The sequence below is a fragment of the Physeter macrocephalus genome, chromosome 6 (genome assembly GCF_002837175.3).
Source record: "Physeter macrocephalus isolate SW-GA chromosome 6, ASM283717v5, whole genome shotgun sequence".
NCBI classification, from domain to species: Eukaryota; Metazoa; Chordata; class Mammalia; order Artiodactyla; family Physeteridae; genus Physeter; species Physeter macrocephalus.
The window spans coordinates 55,914,212-55,936,934 of record NC_041219.1 but is presented as its reverse complement, the minus strand read 5'-3'; the positions used below and the strand labels follow the sequence as shown (position 1 = coordinate 55,936,934).

At 49.7% G+C, this 22,723-nt stretch overlaps 1 protein-coding gene across 2 annotated transcripts in view; it reads right to left on the bottom strand.

Annotated features, from left to right (window-relative positions):
• The window catches only part of PRMT8 (protein arginine methyltransferase 8), a 173,533-nt gene that overhangs the window by 35,140 nt on the left and 115,670 nt on the right, over positions 1-22,723 (bottom strand). For both annotated transcript variants that reach the window (XM_024129211.3, XM_024129212.2), the window contains 3 exons: positions 18,775-18,960; positions 5,566-5,721; positions 3,364-3,427 (listed from right to left, as the gene is read on the bottom strand). In XM_024129211.3, the coding sequence (XP_023984979.1) occupies positions 3,364-3,427; positions 5,566-5,721; positions 18,775-18,960 (406 nt within the window). The remainder of the gene's footprint in view (positions 1-3,363; positions 3,428-5,565; positions 5,722-18,774; positions 18,961-22,723) is intronic.

The following is a 22,723-nucleotide window of genomic DNA, read 5'->3' as shown; positions in this document are numbered from 1 at the left end:
GAGAGGCCCGCGTACCGCAAAAAAAAAAAAAAAAAAAAAAAAAAAAAAAAGGGCAATTAACGGGGAGGAAGGAAATATTTCCATGGTTCAAAGTACCTCTCCCAGAAAACCTTACTAATCACTAACGTAGGGGGAGAAGGCTGGCGGACATAACCCAGGCCAGGGATCAAGGCAAACGCCGTCGCAACAGGACACATCTACACTGCGAGGACGCCACCCAGGACGCCATGAGGATGCAGCCTCACATCCGAGGCATCCCTCCAGGACGGGTGGCCTGAACCCAGCCGTGAGGAGGTGTCCCACACCCCCAAACTGAGTGACACCCCACAGAACACTGGCCTGCGGTTGTCAGGCGTCGAGGCCACGAAGGTTAATGGGAGTCTGACAGTCCCGGCTTGAAGGAAACCAGGACAGGACAACAAAGCGCAGTGGGCGGGTCAGAACCAAGTCCTCTTGTCGAGAAGGACATGCTGCTGCATCAAAAGCCCGCCTCAGATGGAGCCTAAGCACGAGACCATGACGGCGGTGGACGCTGGCCTCCCGATTTGGATGGTTGCGTGTGGCTACGTGGGAAGTGCCCTTGTTTGTAGGAAACACGCACTGACGTGTTCAGGAATGACAGGGCATCGTGTCAACAGCCTGCTCCAAGACTCAGAGGGAAAAACAGCTGTATTTGCCCCTTTTCTGTAAATTGGGATATTCCGAAGGTTAAAAGAAAGAAGAGGAAAAGGAGGAAAGAGAAAAAGGAAGGGGAATAAAAAAATTACAAGAGTTGGAGGCAGGGGAGGGGAGGAGGGGCCTCGAGGACCCCTGTGAGCCAGAGGGGCCTCTGAGGGCGCTGCCCCTCCCCTCCCGAAGGTCAGGGATTCCTCCCATTTGGGCGCCCGTCCCCACTCTGCTGAGGCTGCAGGGCCATCACCCTCTGCAGAGGACCGAGGTGAGCCAGGGAGGCTGGCCCACCAGACCCCAAAAGCTGGAAGCGAGAGAGACAGATACAGGGTAAGGGGGCCGGACAGACCCCCGAGGGCAGGAATCACTGTGCAGAGACAGGGGAGGATCCAAATATGCTTTGGAGGCTCCTGAGGCCCCCCAGGGTTGAGACTCAGTAATTCGGAGAGGAATCTGATCCCACAGGTATTTGCACACACGCTCCCCTCCTAAGGGGTTTGAACTTTCACTTTCAGGATTGGCAGGCACTCCCGTCGGTGCTTCCTTGTCAAACTAAACACACTTTGGGAAAGAGTACAGGAACGGCAGCCGAGAGCAGAGGCTCTGCCCCACGTCTCCTAACCTCAGTCTCCACACCTCTCAAGTGGGGAGAAGCATTGGCCGTATTTCTCAGAGTTGGGGGCGGGAGGTCAGATGAAAACACGAGGACGCCAGGCTCCGTCTCCCTTGTAGAGAAGGAATTGGCCGGTTTTCTTTCTCCATCTTTCGTAGGCAAGTCGAGAGGTACCCCCTCTGTCCCTTCTGCACGGGTCAAGGACTTTGCCAACGAGTGTACAGAGAGATCTTGCTCCCCCGAAACCAAGGGAGATTGGACACCAAGCCGGAGGTCGGGGCGGGGGGATGTGAGCCCACCTGTGCTCTGGATCTCACCCCCTCTTACCTTCTCAAAGTCCTTGCTTCTGAATTTACTTTCTCCCAGATCTGCAATTTTTTCTGTCTATCTACAGGACGATGGGATCGTACACACGTTTTCGTATCTCCTACCCTTAAAAACCAACTCCCTTCCTTGGCCTCACCTCTCCCTGTCGCTACAGTTCCGTTTTTCTGTTTCCCCATCACAGCAAAAGGAGCTATTTATAGCCCTTCCTTCACAGTCTCTCCTTAACCAACTCTACCTGGACTTCCATCCCCACCCTCCACCCAGGCTGCGCCTGTTAAGAACCCCAATATCCTCCATGGTCACAATCATTCAACGGCCACGTCTCCGTTCTTATCTTACTTGACCCCCTGGCATCCTCCTCCTCTAGTCCTCTTTCCCGAAGGTCCATTGACCTCGCTGACTGTATCTTCTCTGCCTCTTGCTGGCCTCTTCTCCTCTGCTTGACCTTCAAATGCTGAGATACGCCGGAGCTCCATCTTTGGCCCATTTCTCTCCTGTAGCTCTACATTATCCTTGAGGGAACTTGTTCTGGGGCTTTAAATAACATCTATACGCTGAAGACCCCCCCAGCCAACCACAGAGCCTGACCCCCCCGGAACTCCAGATTCATATCCGAGTCTCACTCTACACGTCCACCTGCGTCTCCCCAGGGATCGCAGACCTAACCCATGCCAAGGAGAACCCTTGATTTCCTCCTCCCTCCTGTCACTCAACATTCCACCATCCACTCTTACTCAAGGCAAAAGGCCAGCCCTGCTCCTGTCTTGTTTCTCTTGCCCCAGGCAGTCCGTCAGCGGGTCCTCTGGCCTCTATTTCCCAGCATCGCCCAAGAGGTCACTTCTTCCCACCTCCACGGCTGCCACCCTGGCCACACAAGAGGCCTAACCTCCCCCCGGGGCTGTGAAATAGCCTCTACCGGCACTCTGATGCCTACAGCCTATCCCAACCCATTCACCATAGACAAGTCTCCTCCCTTGCTTAAAATCCTTCGGAAATTCTTCATCATCCTTAGGGAAAAAGTCCAACCTTGTTTTCCTAGTTTATAAACCCTGAGTGATCTGGCCCCACTCAGCACAGGGCCTGGGGACTGAATCTCATCCCGCTGACCGATGGGAGACACAGAAATGCTTCTGACCGGGGACCCTCGCGAGAGTGAGTCTGTTCACGACGGGTCCCAGAGGGAGGGGCCAGGGATGTCACGGACACGTGGGCAAGGAGGAGAGGAAGGGAAAGGAACGCACATATCTTTATACTCAGACTCCAGCTGCAAGAAGGTCCCGCTCCCAAGGGCAACCTCCTTGCCAAGACAGCCCCATCAGCAGCAGGGGCTGTGGCGTGAGAGGACTGCATTTCTCCAAAGGAAGAGCCTGGGGTCTGGGGGGATGCCACTAGGTGGATGTCAAGAGAGGTAGGGCTAGGGTTCGTGGAGAGGGAAGAGGTGGAGGAATGGCTGCCATTTTGCAAAACTCAACAGATGCTTACGGCTGGGGCCAGGCAGAGGGCTTGGAAATGAAGGATTTAGCCTCAGGCTGGGCTCCCTGGAGGCTGAGCTGGGACAGACGTGCCCTTGGCTGACCTGGCAGGGACTGGGACCCTCGGAGCCCCGTGAGCACAGTCCTGCTAACAGGGCCTCAGCTGGCCTCCACGTTTCCAAGGCCAAGCGCTCCTATGTCAGTCTCTGCCACCCAGACAAGAAAGTACAAGTCCCCTCACCCCCTTCCATCCGCGGGAAAGCACGCAGAGGTAAGTCTTACTGTTGTCCAAGTGGTTGGCCTTAATGATCTTCTCTGAGTAGTCAGAAATACTGGAGCATTCAATCTAGAAAGGACACAGAGCAAAGGAGGAAGAATCACCGCATGTCCGGGGCCAGTTTAACAGATGGAGGGGCGGAGGTCTGGAGGGGTGCGGTGACCCGCCCACAGCTGCACGGCTACTTCGTGGCAGATGAAAACCTAACCCACAGCCCTCCCGACGCACACGGGCCAGCGGCTCTTCCGCTGGTCTGCCTTTGCCCCACCATGGAGGGCCCAGTCTCTGAGCTGGGAGATCTGGGAGGGGCTGGCAGGCCTCACTCTCCCGGCACAGTCACATCCCTCCCGGGAGAGGAGGAGGCGGGAGGCAGAGACCCCCAGAGTGGCTGCGAGCCTCCCTGAGGTCACTCTCCCACCCCCAGCCCCCTCCCTGGTTAAACGGCACGGTCCAGAAGAAGGACCATCTGAAAATGGCAAGTCAGGGCCTCAGGGCATCTTAAGATCCTTCCCCACCCCATGGGCAGACGCCTGTTAACTCTCATTCCTTCCGCAGGCTCCACCTTTGAAAGAATGGGTTCTTTTGAATCTAGAAGTCTTTCCAGGCTCCCCAGATCTCCTAGGCAAAGGGCCAAGGTATTTGAGAAATTCGCTGAGCATCCGCTGAGAGCAGGACCTTGTGGGAACAGCAGACCAAGCCCCAGCCTGGGGGTAGGAGGCCTGGGCCCGGCGGGGAGGCCAGGTTGCTGGAAACACAGGGACAGCTGCCAAGACCTACGGCTGGAGCCCCGCACCTGGAAGAGAAGGACGGGCAGCCCTGCCTTGCCCGGCTCAGCCCCGGGCTCCCGTCCGATTCCGGAGCTGAGCTGGGGCCTCAAGAGCCACCCTGGGAGGGAGGGTGGGGCGTTACAGGGGGTGTACGTCCTGCCCTGAGGCTCTGTGAGCGCCTTGGAAGGGGAGTCGGTCCCTTGGCCAGAAGCCCCCATCCTGGAGGGGAGGCCCTGTGAAGGAAGGAAGGCTGGCCGGTGGGGAGGGGCAGAGTCCCGTGAAAAGCGCAGGACTTGACCTTGGGCATCCGGGCTGGCCCCGTACCCTCAACACGCACCTCAGGTGAGTACACCATAGCTTTCCCAGTCAAGGCTACAGCAGAGGTGTCTTGAGACGGCTCAGGTGTCCCAGAGACCCCCTCCCGCCAAGGCCCCGGTACCTTCCGGGTCAGGCATGGAGGAGGCTGCTGTTCCTGCCAGGGGCTTAGGGACAGGCACTGATGGGGGGACACGGGGACTTGGAGGGCTCTAGTCAACCGGGAGCCAGGGGGTCTCAGGACAGGCTGCAGGATGACGGAGCTAATGAAGCCCCACTGAAAGCTCCCCGCCAGCCTCTGCGTTGGGCTGTCCCGTGCACGTGCTGGGTGTTTGACTGCAGTGTGCCTTGAATTTTGATCAAGATGAATTCCCATCTTCCAGCCCTAGACCCACTGCATTTTTCAAATGTCAGTCGGAAGCTCAGACCTCTTCTTTCTCAGTTTCTTCCCAGCTCCGGACCCTCCCAGCCCCCCGTCCTCAGGCTGTGTGCAGCTGCATTGCGGGAGCCTTCCCAGAAGGTCCACCACTACCACCTCTAGCTGGAGAGGCAGCAGTAGCCAGAACAGCAGAATTAAATCTACCAACTTGCCTTTAAAGAACAGAGAAAGAAGACCGTCTTGTGACCACCTAGGGCCCCAACTATACTAGTAAATACCGAGCATCTGACTTACGCCAGGCGCCATTCTAAGCGCTTGACTTTCGTATTAAAATCACTCACTCCTCATAGCCACCCCGTGGGCAAGGCGCTGTAATTACGCCCATTTTTTAGATGGGGAAACCGAGGTCCAGAAGAGAAGCGAATTGTCCAGATCACACTTCTCGGGAGTGGAATAGTGGAGATTCCAACCACGGCTCACAGGTGTGGCCACCCTGCCCTGCCACCACAGCCCACAGCAGGGCTAAGGACTCTAAGGTAATGAGGACACCAACATGGTTTCAGAAAAGTCAAAAGTCCTCCACAGATGTCAGCTACTCCAGGACAAGGCCAGGAGCAATGCCCGGGTGACAGGGAGCCGGGGAGCTTGCCCACCTCCTGAGAGCTATGTCTGACTTCCTCCTGGAGGGCGTGGCCCCAGCAAGGCGGCGTCCCCGCAGAGGCCAGTGGAGGGAGTGGCATGCTCACCCCAAACACCTTCTTGGCCCCTGCTTTGGCAGCAAACATGGAGAGGATCCCGGTCCCGCTTCCCACGTCCAGCACGACCTTGTCCTTGAACACGTGCTTGTTGTGGTACATGGAATTCCGGTAAGTGAGCGTCCGTACCTCGTCCTTCAGCATCTCCTGTATGGAAGGAAAGGGAGAGCCGGTGTACTCAGGGCACCTGGGCGCACACCTGCCAGGTCATGGGCCCGGGGCTGTCCCGACAAATTCCTCAGGGACCTCAGTTCTGTCACGAGGCAGAGCCACGGAAGAGTGCAGCTGCGCCAGGGGCTCCCTGCGTCAGTACGCACAACGTCCTAAAACTCCGCCCCTTACAAGGCGAAAGATCGCCTTGTACCATTAAAGGAGAAGCTCACGTCCAGACCTGGGAAAGCTCCAACTTATCAAAGACCCAAAGAAAGGAGCAATACAAACACAGCATGAGAGATTTAAGTTAGACCTGAAGCAGAACTTTCTGCCATCATGAGAGAATTGTCGGGAAACAGGTTATTAAAGGAGGCTCTGTGTGTGTGTGTGTGTGTGTGTGTGTGTGTGTGTGTACTTTTTCTATTTGCTTGTTTTTAAGAATAGAAAACATGTTTTTTTAGCCACTATTATTTAAGTGCTTTGTAATAAGAGAGGAGCTAGATTTACCCTTTATTACTGTCTCCAACCCAAGGAGGACATGATTTATCTGTGTATGGTGGTGAGGCGGGGATCTTCGTCCATTCAAGATATCAGCCAACACTCTGACTGATCAATAGGATTGGGATTTTTAGTATAATTTTTAATGTAACTTGCATTCAGTATAAAGCACAGATTTTAAATATATGGCTAACCGTACACCTGTGTAACCACCACCATAATGAAGATATAGACCATTTCCATCATTCCAGACCTTTTATGCCCATGTGCAGGTAATCCTCTCCCCCATTCCAGATGACCAAAGATCTAATTTCTGTCTCGAAGATTCCTTCTGCCAGCTCCAGAATTTCATATAAACGGAATCACACAGTATGTACACTTTTGTGTCCAACTTCTTCTACTCAAAATTTCTGAGATTTCATTCATTTTATTGCATGTATCCAAGGTTGCTGTTGCCGCTGTGGACTAGTATCCCATTGTAGGAACATATCACATGTTCACACCCATTCACGTGATGATGGGTATTTGGACTGCTGTGAATAAAGCTGTTACGAACATTCTTGTTTAAGTATTTTTGAGAATACAGACATCCCCGACTTACAGTGGTTTTTCATGAGGTAGTCAATACTTCCTTATAAAGTAGGCTTTGTGTTGGATGGTTTTGCCCAAGTGTAGGCTGAGGTAAGCGTTCTGAGCACACACTTAAGGTAGGCGAGGCTTAGCTGTGCGGCTCGGTAGGTCAGGTGTATTCAACGCATTTTCAACTGAACATATTTTCAACCTACGATGGGTTTATGAGGCGTAACCCCACTGTAAGTTGAGGAAGATTTGTATATCTTTTCATTTCTCTTGGGTAAATACCTAGGAGTGGGTTTGCTGGGTCTTAGGGGAGGTGTTTAATTTCATCAGAAACCGCCAAACAGTTTTTCAAAATAGTTGTCTTTTTATGATCCAGAGTTCAAGTTTCTTCATATGCTGGCCACTTAGTCTGATTAATTTTTTAACATGTTAGTCATTCTAGTGGATATGCACTGCTACTGCACTGCAACTTTAATTTCATTTCCCCGATGGCTATTGATGCAGATAATTTTTTCATGATTTTATTGACTATACATATATATCTTTTGTAAATTATCTGTTTTGTCCTTTTTTTTTTTCTTTTGAGCTGTTTATCTTTTCCTTAGTGAATTGTAGGAGTTTCTGTATTCTGGAAACAAATCCTTTGTTAGATGTACATGTTATGAATATCTTCTCCCAATCCGTGATTTGCCTTTTCATTTTCTCAATCTTGTCTCTTGAAATGTAGTTTTTAATTTTGATAAAGACCAGTATTTTGGGTTTTTTCTTTTATGATTAGAATTCTGTCTGTCCTGCCTAATCTTTGCCTACCGCAAGGTCACAAAGATATCCTCCTATGTTTTCTTCTAGAAGTTTTATAGTTGTGCCTTTTAGTTTTAGGTCTTTGATTCACATCAAATTAATTTTTATGTATGGTATAAGTATATATGTATATACATATGTATATGGTATAAGGTGTGTGAGTTCATTTTTTTCATACAAATAGATGGTTCAAGCACCATTTCTGAATAGACTATCACCTTCCCCACTGAATTAACTTGCCACCTTTGCCAGAAAACCAGTTGACTATATATGGGTGGCCTTTTTGATCTGTTCCATTAATATATCAATTTAACTGGCATTTAACTACTGTAGCTTTGTATTAACTTTGAAACAAAGTACTGTACGTAAATCCTCCAACTTAGTTCTCCTTTTACAAGATTATTTTGGCTTTTCTGCATCCTTTGCATTTCCATACACATTTTAGAACCAACTTGTTAATTCATAACCCAAAACACTAAAATAGCTCTCCCTTTAGTTAGGTTTTGTTTAATTTCTCTCTGCAATGTTTTATAGATTTCAGTATAGAGGCCTTATATTTCTTTCATTAGATTTATTCTTAAATATTTTATTTTATGATACCTTACAGTATTGTAAAAGATATGTTTAAAATTTCATTTTCCAATTGTTTTATGTTAGTATATACCTTGACCTTATATGTTGCGGCCTTGCTCACCTCACATATTAATTCTAGTAGGATTTATCTGTAGATTCCTTTTTTTCTCTTTTCTTTTTTTCTGGCCACACTTCATGGCTTGAGGCATCTTAGTTCCCCAACCTGGGATTGAACCCGGGCCCTCGGTGGTGAAAGTGCCGGGTCCTAACCACTGGACCACCGGGGAATTCCCCAGATTCCTTTATTTTTCTTTGTAAAAAATATTATCACTTGTGAACGAAGACAACTTTATTTCTTTTTTTCCTACTTTACATGTTTTTTATTTCTTGTTCTTTCTTCTTGCTTTATTGCACTTGCAAAGGTTACCATGCAGTAAAACGCTGAACAGAAGAGAACACACATCCTTCTTTTGTTCCAATGATATATAAATATCACCATGGAGTATGATTTTGGCTGTGAGCTTTCCATAAATGTCTTTTATCAGATTGGAAAAGTTTTCTGGTATTTCTTTTTTATTTCTTTTTTATTTTGGGCTGTGTTGGGTCTTCGTTTCTGTGCGAGGGCTTTCTCTAGTTGCGGCGAGCGGGGGCCACTCTTCATCGCGATGCGCGGGCCTCTCACTGTCGCGGCCTCTCTTGTTGCGGAGCACAGGCTCCAGACGCGCAGGCTCAGTAGTTGTGGCTCACGGGCCCAGTTGCTCCGCGGCATGTGGGATCTTCCCAGACCAGGGCCCAAACCCGTGTCCCTGCATTGGCAGGTAGACTCTCAACCACTGCGCCACCAGGGAAGCCCAAGTTTTCTTGTATTTCTAATTTGCTGAGAGCTTTTTATCATGAATTGGTGTTGAATTCTGTCACATGCTTTTTATACATTTCTTGAAATTGTATATGACTTTTCTTCTTTGTTCTTTAATATGTTGAACTCCATAGATCGGTTTCATATGTTGAACCAACATTGTGTCATGACGTATTATCCTTTATAATATTGCTTGATTTTATTTATAAATATCTTGTTGCAGATTTTTGTATCTATATTTGTGAGGGACATTGACCTGTAATTTTCTGTTACCTTCTCTGGCAACGTTCTGCTGGGTTCATCACACAAATTAGGAAGTGTTCTCTCCTCATTTATTTTCTGAAAAAGCTAGCATGAGATTGATATTTTTCTTCAATGTGTAATAAAATTCACCAGTAAAACCATCTGGGTCTGGAGTTCTTTTTGTGGGAAAATTTTAAAGTATGAATTTCATTTATTTAATAGAGCGCTATTTTAGTTTTCTATGCACACTTATATCAGGTTTAACAAGGTATATTTCCAAGGAATTTATCCATTTCAGTTGAGTTGTCAAATCTATGGGTATAACACTGTCATAATATTCTCTAGTCACCTGTCAAATGTCTATGTGATCTGTAACGATGTCCTTGCCTTCATTTATGATATTATAAGTTTTGTTTTCTCTTTTCTTTCTTGATCAGTCTAGCTAAATGTTATCAAATTAATTAGTCTTTTCAAAGCCAACTTTTGGCTTTGTTGGTTTTCTCTAATGTTTGATTTCTACTTCATTGATTTCTGCTCTCATCTTTATTATTTCCTTCCTTCAACTTAGGCTTTGTTTGCTCTTCTTTCTCTACCTTTGTAAGGTGGAAGCTCTGATCATTAGTTTTGTACATTTCTTTTTGTCTAGTGGTAGCACTTAAAGCTATAAATTTCTGGGGCTTCCCTGATGGCGCAGTGGTTAAGAATCTGCCTGCCAATGCAGGGGACACGGGTTCGAGCCCTGCTCCGGGAAGATCCTACATGCCGCGAAGCAACTAGGTCTGTGCGCCACAACTACTGAGCCTATGCTCTAGAGCCCGTGAGCCACAACTACTGAGCCCGCTCGCCACAACTACTGAAGCCCATGTGCTAGAGCCCATGCTCTGCAACAAGAGAAGCCACCGCGATGAGAAGCCTGCGCACCGCAATGAAGAGTAGCCCCCGCCCCCGTTCGCCGCATCTAGAGAAAGCCCACACGTAGCAACGAAGACCCAACGTAGCCAAAAATAAATAAATAAATAAATAAATTTTTTTTAAAGCTATAAATTTCCCTCTAAAGATTGCTTTAACTGCATTCCACAAATTCTCATATGGTGTATGTCTTAGTCACTTCAGTTGCTATAACAAATTACCATAGAGTGGGTGACTTAAACATTTATGTCTCACAGTTCTGGAGAATGGGAAGTCCAAGATCAAGGTGCCAGCAGATCCAGTGTCTCGTGAGGACTTACTTCCTGGTTTGCCTTCTCCTTGTATCCTCACATGATGGAGAGCAGAGCGAGGAAGCAAGGCCTCTCTTATAAGGGCATTAATGCCATTCACGAAGGCTCCACCCTCATGACCTAATTACCTCCCCAAAGCCTCACCTTCTAACACCATCACATGGGGTGTTAGGATTTCAACACATGAGTCTTGGGGGGGTGGGCGGGGGAGGGACACACAAACATCAGATCCATAGCACTGTGCTTTCACTATCATTCAGTTGAGAATATTTTCTAATTTCTCTTGTGATTTCTTCTCTGACCCTGTTCTCAGTTGCTGCCTAATTTCCAAATATTTGGAGACTTTCTAGATAATTTACTGTTTACTGGTTTCTAAATTAATTCCATTATGACCAAAAAAGCATACTCTACATGATTTCAGTCTTTTGAAACTTAATTGAGATGTGTTTACGGGCCAGCATACGATCTATCTTAGTGAATGTTTCCATGTGCACTTAAAAAGAATGTATATTCTGTACTCTGGGAATGCGATGTTGTATAAATGCCTACTACGTTGGGTTGTTTGATGGTGTTGTTCAGATTTTCTACATCCTTACTGTTTTTTGTGTGTGCATCTGTTCTATCAATTCCCAAGAAAGAAGTGTTCAAACCTCTTCAACAGTGGGATGTATTTTTCTCCCTCTAGCTCTGGAGATGGTGCTTCATGTTTTTGAAGCTCTGTGCACACATGTGTGATGGCTTTGTAATCAGTCACCTTACCAGGTGGAGCTATATTTCCCAGAATTGTCTTTCTACTATGTCTCCAGTCAAGGTGGTTCATGAGGGAGATTCCCACGAGATTCAGAAGATACAAAGGAAGCAGGAAGCATTTTGTAGTTCACATTTGTCACTGCTGATGGGTTGATCCACCTTGTTGGCATGAAGCAGCAGCTGGGCTTTACAATTGCTCTGCCTTTGCCTTCAGCTTCTCTGACTCCTGAGCCAGGTGTGTGTGTGTGTGTGTGTTTAGCTCCAAGGTGAAACACTCCAGCCTCTATAGGATATGCTCCCCACCAAGGTCAAAGGCAATAGAATGGATGTGTGTTTCAGCCTGTCCTCATAGGGTTCAAGCTTGTGCTTATGAGTTGTAGCTACTCCTGATCTCCCCTTATTTTGCATTCATGGTCCTTTTCTGGTTACCTACCCTGTAACCTACCTACTTCAAGCTTCAGCATCAGACATGGAGACAACAACCTTACACAATTGCATGAGCCAATTCCCTGCAATCCTGAACTGAATGTATGTATACATATGCTTCCATGGCTGAGCCCCGACCGATACAAAATTTCGTACCGAGAATAGCTCCTAAGGAGCAGAATCTAAGAATGGGTTCTCTGAATTGGTTCTGAGTTTTCTGGAATTGGTTTTCTGATCTGATTAGATTTAAAGGCACTAAGAAATCTATTGCCATTGGTGAAGAGGGCACTGGTGAAATGGCAAAAGAGTTACTCAAATTTTAGCCTTAGACACCGGTGACAAAGTTCCTACAGAAGGCAAGACTCCGGATGACCAAGTATTTGCTACCTTAGAACGTTTTAGTCAAAGTAAGGAATGTCATGGGGTGGATTTGTTGGTTGGTTATTGCTAATTGTGCTAGAAAACTTAGAAAAAGAAAACGATGAGCTCAGGGATTTAAATTCCCAGCTCAAGGTCTTCAGATAGCACCTGAAAACTTCTATGACTTCTGGGGGAAAAAAAAGAAAAGGAAGAAAATAAAAGAAAGGAACAAAAACCTTATTTTCTTGCAGGGTCAAGATTTCTGAAAACCAAAGCCAGAGTCTAATCCTGCCTGAATTACAACACAAATTGAATTCCCATCCTTGCAAGGCCTCTTTTGTTAAAGTTGAGTCATCTGTTGGGTAAGAATGGGGTCCTGAAAATTGGAACAGGAGCATACAGGCAGATTCTGATGAAGCTGGGACCTCAAGTCCCTAAACTACAGTCTTCTCTGCCAGTAGAAACACCTTCTACCCCTGCCCAAGAAAGTTCGTTTTCCTTTTCCTAAAGAGTCGTACTGGTGTCCTTTGAGGTAGTTACTTGCCGGGCAATGCTAATACTCCTCAGGACCCATCCCCACCAACCCTATAACTGGATTTGACTCCACGCAGACCCCAAAGAACAAGGCACAAAGAGTGACCCATGAGGAGGTGTGATACACACCAAAAGAACTGCATGATACCTCTAACATATAGATTAAAATATAGGGGATAGATGTGGGGATGTATAGTAAGGGTGAGGGATCAAGATGGAGGGAACATAAAGTTGATTGAGCCAAGTCTACTGACATAGGTCCACTAAGCAAAGATTGTGGATTCCCTGTTTTACTTCCAGGGGCTTGGAATGCCTCTAAGAGTTGGTATGGTTGATTGACTGAAACAAGGGCCAAAAGTTAGTCTACACTAAATGAAGTGGAAATGCCAGAACTTCCTTGATCTGCTGAAGAGGAAGGTATCCAAAGACTTCAGGAGACTGGAATGTTAAAATGCATCTGTCACGTGAGACTCGCTCACCAATGCCAGAGAACAGACCTCTCACCACAGCTGTGAGGACAAAGTTTACGAGGGAAGTCCAGTAGCCTTGAAGAGCTCTGTGTGCCCTTCTCTATAGATCAGAGATTACACTGGGAACTGAGATTCCTAATTGCCATGGGAACAACATCCAACTAGGATCCTGGGGTATCGGGGGCCAAATTGTAGCGTGTGATCACCAAAGATGAGCTGGGCATGGTTACTGTAAAGGATAGGAGAGCCAAAGCAGTATTCAGGATAGTCTGGCTCACCAAGACCTATGGTGCTGGCCAGTTCATTAAAGTACCTCTAGAAAATAAACAGTGGAAAACACTCTAAATTCTTACTTGATCTGTTTAAGCAGAAAAGTTATAGGTCTCATGAATGGAAGTCAGGCTTGAATCACCAAAACAGCGAGTCATGGCCCCTCAGTGGATTCCCAGACTTGAGCCAATTTACAGACGGAGGAGTCCTTAAATGAAGGGGAGGCCATGTCACATGAGGAGAAACCCTGTTATGTTGACAAAAATGTGTACTGTTCATCTTTCTCCAAGTCTTCCCCCAAGATGACCTGCAGACATTTACCAGCATGTGTGCATTGGAGAAAGGAAAATAAACAGATTTTTGAGGATTATTGGACACTGGCTCTGAACTATTGGAACACTAGCTCCATGAGATCCATTAATCCAGGAGACTAATTCCAGGAAACCCACATCCACATCCAATTTGCCGATTTGGCCTGTGCAGAAGAGAGACGGAGCTTGGAGAATGGCTACGGATCATCATAAACGTAATCAGGTGGTGACTACAGTTGCAGAGGCTGTTTCAGATGTGGGTTCATTGTTTGAGCAAATCAATACAGAGAGTTGCTGGGGTTTGGTTTGGTTTGGTTTTTTATCAATTTTAGACATTTATCCATCTGTATCTCTTCAAACATTTTTTTCTGTCCCATTCTTTCTCTTCTCCTCTGGAATTCCAATGACTCACGTGTTATACCACTTAATTCTGTCCCCAAAGTCACTGAGGCTCTGTTCACTTGTCAATTTTTTTCTCTCTATTCTTCAGTTTCAATGATTTCTCTTTCCCTGTCCTCGTGGTCATAGATATTTTCTTCTATGTATCCTATCTGTTATTAATCCCATCCAGCGAATACTTGGTTTAGCTATTGTATTTTTCAGTTGTAGGATTTCAATTTCACCTATTACGTCCATCTCCTCCTGGAAATTTTTTAAAATCGTATTTATTATAGTGATTTACAAATCTTTATTTAATCACTCCAACACCTGGGCTGTCTATAGATCTGTTTCTATTGACTGATTTTTCTCTTGACTATGAACCAAATTCTCTTGTTTCTTCACAGGTCTTATCATTTTTATTTGATGCCATAGATGGTGTCTAAGGATCCATAGTAGCTGAAGTTAGTTTGCTGTTGTTGTTTTTCCGGGAGGGAATAGCCTTTCTTTTGTCAGGCAGCTAGAACGATGGGCTGGTCAGTTCAATCCAATCAGGGGTTGAGCAGGTTTAGGAGTTGAGTAGGATTGGGATGCGGGACTTTAATTCCTGTATCAGGGCCTGGGGCCCCACCGGGGCTAAAAACATCTGTGTTTGCTTTTCAGCCCAGCACTACCTCCTGTGTTGCCCCAAGGCTCATATCTTTGGTCATATTAGAAAGCGAATAAGGTGAGGGTTTGGTTAAATTGAGTTCATGTCTGACTCTTCACTACTTCGAAAGTGAGCTCAAGCCTCTCCCTCCAGAAGCTCTCTGGAACCAAACACTGCAAGGCTGCTCAACATCAAAAGGACAAGGCCTCAGAGCTGTGAGACCACAAGACTGCAAGACGGTATCCCTAGAACCAGGCACGGGGCACGGCGTGAAATTGGCGCTCTGTAACGACAGAGCCCAACTCCTGCACACGAATCATAGCTCCGAAGTTTTTGAGCTCTCTGGCCAGCCCGGAACATCATTCGGCATTCCGGGTCTCAATCTCCGCATCTGGAGAATGGGGTAAAAAGAGCTGCTGTTTCATAGGGTTGTTGTCATGACTAAATAGGTAGAGTTAGTGTTACAAAAGTGCTAGCTCTTGCTCTTTGTGAAAACTGTGACCTTTTCATCTCTGTGAAGAAATTGTTGAGGGTAAGGAATGGAGGCAGAATAATGACAAAGGTTCAGAAATCTCTCAATCCTACTCGTGGTTCGAAGTTCTCGCTGCCCCTTTCCTGATGGAATTAGGTTGGCCCAGTTATCTCTGCAGGTCCCGTTGCTGCGAAAAGGGATTCCTCCCTTTAATCCATTGTCTTTCATCACTTCCTCGGCCCCCCTTTCCCTTCTTTAAGGCTCCAGACCACAGGAGTTCACTCCGAAGGCACAAGTTCTGGGGGCGGGGGAGAAGTTGTGACTTAGCAAGGCTTCCCCTACTCACCCTGTTCAAAGAAACAGCTGTCTCTCCCCACCCTTCCTGTACCCCTGCTTTAATCACCCCTGAAGGAGAGCAGCCCAAAGACGTCTCCAGACATTCAGCCGGGAGCATGCCACTCTTCAGTGAAAACAATTCCCACCCCCAGCTGTGGGTGACTTTATCTCCTGCCCACTGAACACATGGCAGCACGTTGACTAATTGCTGGGAAATGAGGCCCTGAAGAATCTATTTCAAAAAAACCCTGCAGTAAGATTGTGAAAAGAAGATCGCTGGCCAGGAGTGGGCTCAGCGCCCAGGGCTGGGGGGCTGGGAACAGGGCCCCACTGGGGTTGATTCTTCTGGCAGCTGAGGCCCCATGCCCAAGGCGGACTGCTCAAGACGCTGAGAATTCAGAGCTAGGATCTCAGAGGGCGCGGGGCGGGGCCCCTCCCCTCTGTGCACAAGGACACGTCCGCTGCTCAGGACCCCTTTCTTCTCACGGGGGCCCCGGGCCGGGACGCGCAGTCCTCCTCTCCCTGGCCCCTGACCTCCGGAGGCCGGGCATGGAGCCATCTCAGGAGAGGCCATGGGATGCAAGAAGAAAAGTGTCCAGGAGCACCTCCTGCTGTGCTCTCCAGCCCCCTGTAGTGTCGCCCTGCCACTCGGCACTTCCTGTTTGTATTTATAGGCTAAACCACCCCTATCCAGCCTGCACCATGTTTCCCAAACGCTCACTGATCACTGTTAATCAGCGAGCTGCCAGTGCTGCTGCCTGCCCGTGTGAGCATCTTGTTAATGACGGGAGAAGGCTGCCAAATGGCCAGCTCGGCTCCGGATGGGCTGGTGAGACGTGGGTCTGGTCCAGACTGAGGAGGCAAAGGCATCGCCACGAGCCGTCTGGCATGGAAAGGAGATCCCTTGTGTTTGACAACGAGAAATGAACAGGCCCTGTCTGCAGAGAACGACGGTAGGAGGCCATCTACTTGCCCTCACCTCCTTTTACAGCAGATGATCATGGAGACCAAACAGGCCGGAGGCGAAGCTCAGGGACGAAGGGAGGCCAGCTAGCTGCCCCAGCGTTAAAGGCCTATGCATTTCCCCAGGAGCCAGGATCTAGGCCTGGCCCCCAAGCAGCAGCAAGAAGGATTTAAGCTGGGTGATCAGCAGTACTTCCCAATGCGAAGGGCTGCTAAAACTATTCTAGGACAGGTTACTGAGGAGAGAAATGAGATGGTGACCTGCAGATCCTTTACTCCAAGTTCATTAGCTCAGTCTGCACTGTGTTTGTATATGTGCAGGAACAGGTCTGATTCTTCTAGCAATACATGAAATGGAGGGAGCCTGGTACATACTATATGTATCTGGTGACCCTGGGTGTCTTCTCCCAGTGGAGATCAGGCCCTCCGGATGCCCGGCCTTCGTGGGGATCAGGGAGCGCCTGAGTGATGACGTTAGCCGCTGTTTCACCAAACCTAGACAGATCAGACAATGCACAGAGTGCCGGGGAACCCCGTCCTGAAGGAATCATAGAGATATAATGGCACCGGAGGGCACATCCTAGGTGCCTACGTGTGTTGCAGGGAGGGGTGGGAGGAATCGCTGGGACGAGGCTCTGCGGGGCTGGGGCCTGAGGACGGGAGGGCGGATGGGAGGGGCACACCGCCTCCGGCTGGTCCCTAATGGGGGTCCAGGCAGGCCCAAGGGGGGCATTTTAGGATCCCTGGAACTGCTGTCTCTTCCCAGCAATCTGCTCTGAGACAGGTGCCCAAGGACCCAGGACTGTCCTTTAATTAGAGGCAGGGTCCTGAGGAGGGAAGCTCTTGAAAGCATCCTTCCTGCCTCCCAGACCTTCTCACCTCTCAGGCCCAGGACTGGGCTCCGTGCACCATCGCAACCCCAACCCAGTGGGAGCCACCAAAAGCTGCAGCCTCAGCTGCCCGGGGCCCCCAGCACTAAACACAGGGCCCAGCCCCTCCCCTGCAGGCCCCAGGCCTAATTAATGCTCTGATGGGGAGAGCAGTCCTCAGGGGCCCAACTCCTCCACGGGAAATTGCAAAAGGACCAGCAGGAACAAAGCCGAAGTTTCCGGAAAGAAAGAAAGGCTGTATGGCCTGGAAATACAAACGTGAAGGTTTCATTTCTAGCTCTGCGTGTATCAGCTCGTGACCTTGCACGGAAAGGAACCAGCAAAGATGAAGGAAGGTTGATAAGATTCTTAAGGTCTTATATCTTCATCTGTGAAATGGGGACAAATAATAATACCAACCTCACGGGGTTGACCTCAGGAATAAATGAGCCAGTAACATAAAACGCTGGGAGCAACACCCAGTGTGGAGCAAAGGCACTCAAAAACATGTTGCCTACTGCTTATTAAACACGCTTCTGGCAAAAGGCAGCATCACCGTTTGGATACAGGAAGGGTTTACAGAAGCACCTAATTGAAAGGGGAGCTCTGAGACTTATTTTCCAAAAGCATTTGCATAGCAAGCAAGCCTTTGTTCCTTTCTCGATATGTCTTCCCACTGTAAGGGGATAACAGAAATACCTTCCTCATAGAGTTCTTGGGAATTCAGTGAAATGACACGTACCATGTACTCAGAAGAGTGGCCAGCCCTGAGCAAGCACTCGGCTCATGTCAGTTGTTTATTTGGGGTGAGAAAGTGCTGGAGATGGTGGGGAGGGAGGTAGAAATACTGTTGTGGCTGCCGCTGCAGCCAGGAAGCCTCTAGCTGGGAAGCTCTGTTCTGTTCTACAGCTAACATCAATCTTCCCTGCTATGGAAGAAGACAGCGTTTAGACATAAGAATTTCCTGAGAATCAATCAGGGTGTCAGACAGAGCCAGGTTTCCAAGGAAGCCTGCTGATCCTTCCCTGGAAGTGTTCGTTGGTCCAGGATGAACCTGAGGGCTCGTGCCTGACTGAGGACTGGACATCATGGTGCCAGAAGGTCCCCGCGGCCTTGGGACGCTAGCTGCAAAGCACCCGAGCTCCTGTAGCAAGGACCAAGGACGTCCAGTCCTCCCGGACCTCTCAGGCTCAGGGTCAGGAAGAGGCGAGGGTGCTGGACGGTAAAATAAGGACCACGGAAGCATCCCTTGCTCTCAGCTGAGGAACACCCAAACATATGCCTTCCCTTGCTCACCTGGCTCCAGGCCTGGCCCTGACCCCCCGCCTGTGGGTCCCCCGGGATGCAGACAGGGCCGGGGCCCTTGAGCGACGGGGAGAACTCCCTCAATGACAACAGAGAGCTGCCCACATGACGCTGTCCAAGGAAACGGCGCGGCCACAGCAGAACCCAGGTCGCCCCGCTTGGCCACCAACTCAGGATGCTTTACCTCGTGGATGCCAAAGTGGGCGTAGGAGTCGAAGTAATAGTCCCTCGAGGTCATCTCCTCCGGGTTCAGCAGCTTGGACATCTTGCCCCGTCCCGGGCAGCTGGGCTGAGTGGACACATGGTGGACACACTGCACAGGCTTGGCTGGGACGACGGGCTGCGGGGGCTGAGAGGGTGGGCTGCTCACCTGCGGGGAAGAGAAGGGGCAGGTGTGAACAGCACCCATGAGGTCCTGCCCTCTGAGACTCCGCCCTCCCTCCTTCCCCCTCCCGCCCCGCCCCCGGCCGGCTCCAGTCAGCCACGGCAGCCACAGCGAAGGGGCGACGGTGGCCCCAAGCTGTTGGCTGTGCTGTGTGGGATGGTGGTGTGCTACCCAGGAGCCCAACCAACCTGAATTTAACCCAGTTCCATCTCCTACTAGTGGGTGACCCGAGCCGATCTGGGCCTCAGTTTGCCTATCTGTTAAACGGGGACAATAATACCATCCCTTAGAGGCGAATAAAGGGAAAGATGTAATGGCATCACATAGCATCCCAGAGCAGAGTGGCTGGAGCATGGATTCCAGAGCCAGCCCCCCGAAACGTGAAACCCAGCCCTGCCACTCGCAGCTACACAACCCTGGACAGAGTTTATTCACCTCTTGGTGCCTCAGTTTCCCCAACTCTAAAATGGGAATAAAATGGTCCGCATGTCCTCGAGTCATCCTGAGGATTAGACAAGCTGGTATCTGGAAAGTGCTTCGAAAAGGGCCCAGCTCATCGTGAGTTAGAGTTCTTAAAATGAGTCCCACCTGCGTCCTTAGGCAGACGAAGCCCCTGGACTTCTCTCCACCCCGCAAGCGGCACCTGGCCCCCAAATGCAGGTCTCTTAGGTTCTGGCTTCTCACACCTGTTGTCTTGCTGCTCCACCCACCCCCAGTTTCTGATTCACAGTTTTACTCTGAACTTCAGCAGAAGTTTCCTCTGAAATGCAAGCGCCCACACTGATAGCCAGCCTCCTGCCAGCGCACTGCCCTTTCCTGGGTTCCCCGACCCTGACAGCCAGCTCGGCTCCACACCCCACAGCCGCTGCCCGGCACTGACCAGCCCTTCCTCCTCCACGGGCTAACGGGAGGACAGAGGAGGAGGTGGAAGCCCAGAGGTTCAGAGTTCACTGCAGAAGCATCATTCTGCCAGGAGAAGAAACACCCTTCCCTGAAGTGTAGGAAATCCAGATGTGCACGGCACAGCAAAGGCCTCCAAAGGGGCAGGATTCTGAAAAATCTGTTTTCAGTGATGAGTTAATATTTGTAAAGAGTTTAGAACAGTTTCTGGCATATAGTAAGTGCTCTATTATTGTTATTCTCATTAGTAGCAGCAGCAGTACTCAGAGTACATTAACATCTCCCTATTCTATGCCTCAGTTTTCTCATCTGCAAGCTGGGTCAATGCAGACTTACTACCTCCTTTCTAGCAAGGGAAACAGGGAGGTCCTAGAGCAAGATCAAGAAATCCCGGTCCATCCCCTCCATCGTGCGTTGGGCACAGCCCCAAGACGGCCCAGAGTCCCAGGCTGGAGGGGAGCGAGCTGGGGCGGGTGGGGTGATGGTCCTGTTTTCCTGGTGTATCTAGGCTACAGCCCCTGGGAAATAGGCAGACTTCCCAGTTTAGCAACATCAGGTTTCAGGTCGGCACGATCCTGGGCTGTCTGGCAGCAGAGGCCACGGGCTGCCTCATTAGAATGCAGCAGGTGTGCCCACCCTCCACTTGGGATGTCCGTCACGGTCTCCAGGAGGCTAAAAATAGACTGTCAATTGCACACTCCCGTGCTGGCTGCAGTCACCTCTAAAGCTGGAGGAGGCTCTGTGCGTGAAGCTCACCCCAATCTTGACTCCATTTAAATACGTTAAGGAGAGAGAAAGTCCCAGCTGGACCAGGCTCTTGCACGGTCAAGGTCACAGGGGCCTCCTGCACCCCTGAGCTCCACTCAACTCTGAGTCCAAGGTCCCTTTCATGGGGTCCCCTGAGATTCTTTCGCCGGTGCCAACTTACAAAGTGCCCACCACGCACCACGCACCACGCATCGCATCACGAGGCAAAGGATGGATGGATTCAGGGTCCGTTCACCTCAATGACCGCCGGCCATGGGGACAAAGAGGCGACCGAGAACCAGGCCCCGGGGCCGGAGGCTGTCAGCTCAGTCCGGCCTCCTGCAGACGGGACTTGCACTGTGCCCACCGGCTAACAGGGTGCCCTGTCCCAGGAGGCGGGGCCCGGGGTGGGGAAGAGCACTGGAGCGCGACCCCCAGGCATCACCACCCGGGCCGGTGCTTTCTATTCCACAAACACCCACTGAACGTCGGCGGCTGGGAGTGCTGTATGGTCCCCCCGTGGAAGAAACAGACGTGCGGGAACCATGCCCTCAAAGGACGCTGTCTGGTGGAAGCAGAAGACCCCTGAGGTTCCGCTGGACGATGGAGAAAGATTTGTTTTACAAGAGAAGGTCAAGCAGATTGCTCCGGGGGTTCAAAGGAGAGAGAAGTCACTTCAGTGAAAGCGTCAGAGCGGCCCGGGATCGCTGGGAGCGTTCTCCGCAGATGTTGGGGGGGGGCGACAATGGGACGGAGATCTCGGAGGGTGTGGCTTCGGCAACCAGGAAGACTGTGGAACAGCAGTGAGCGCGTCTGGGGAGCTTGGCCGGATAGCGGGAGATTCGGCTGGCGGAGATTACAGCCAGGCTAAGAGGCTGTGTTTAAACACGAGACGGCCGGGAGCTGTTGGCAGTTTGCAACCAGGGAGTTCTAGGTTTGAGCTCTAGTTGGGGAAAACTGACGCACTGGCAGCCTGCCGGAGGGGCAAGGGGGAAGGAAGAGGGGGGCACTCGGGCTGGGGAGGCAAGGTATGACCTCTGAGGCTGGCTCCGAAGTCCAGTCGAGAGATAACGAGCCGCCGTGGTGTCAGAAGGGCCGCCTGCAGGAGAAATAGCAGAGATAGAACCCACAGGAGTTGGCAACTGGCGGAACGGAGGGGAGAAGAGAGAAGCTGGAATCAGAGATGACTTCAACATTTCAAGCCTGGGTGACTAGGAAAGTGGCGGTGACATTAACAGAAATGAGTGAGTCAGCAGGAAGAGCCGTGTGGGGCGGGGGGAAATAGTGAACTTCGATTTGGCTCTGAGAAGTTGGACGTGTCATTGCATCATATAAGGAAAGATGTCTGGCCGTCCCAGCCGGTAAATACCATAAACACAGCCGAAAGGTCCACGGTAAACTGAGAAGCACATCTCTAACATACGCGGCAGACAAAGGTTCATAACCTTAATATGGAGAGAGCCCTGACAAGCCAGCCAGAACGAGAGGAACATCTCCAATTTAACACTGGACAGAGGATCTGACAGTCAATTCACATGAGGCTAAACACAAACGGCAAATTAACGTGCTGCAAAAATATTAGCCTCTCCAGGAATCGGGTAACTTCAGACGAACACAAGAAGTTATAACGTTTAAATACCATATAAGCTCAAACCTCCCCCTTCCAAAAAGACTAAAACTGCATCTGTAATGGTTGCAGAAAAATAGGTGCTTACATAAACCTTTAGTGAGACTTCTGGGAAACTAGTCGGACAAAATGCACTGAAAAGCACAAATCCTTTAACCTAAGCCATTCCATTTTGGGGAATTTATCCTAAAGAAAGGATCGTGGATAATCTTGAGCACGTAGCTGTAAGAATTTTGTGACGACGCTATTCGTCACGGCAGAAGATAAAGAGTCAACCTGGGGGCTCCATGAAACAGAACCGATTGTGCAAACTACGGTGCGTCCACACTGGAGGCTACGCAGCCACTTCAAACGTCGCAGAAGAGTGTTTAATGACAGAAACGCGATCGTGACAAACTGTGGGTTGAGGAGAGCCAGTGGGAGATGAGCAGACAGCGTGATCGCATTTTTAGAATTAAAACGTTTTCATGCCTG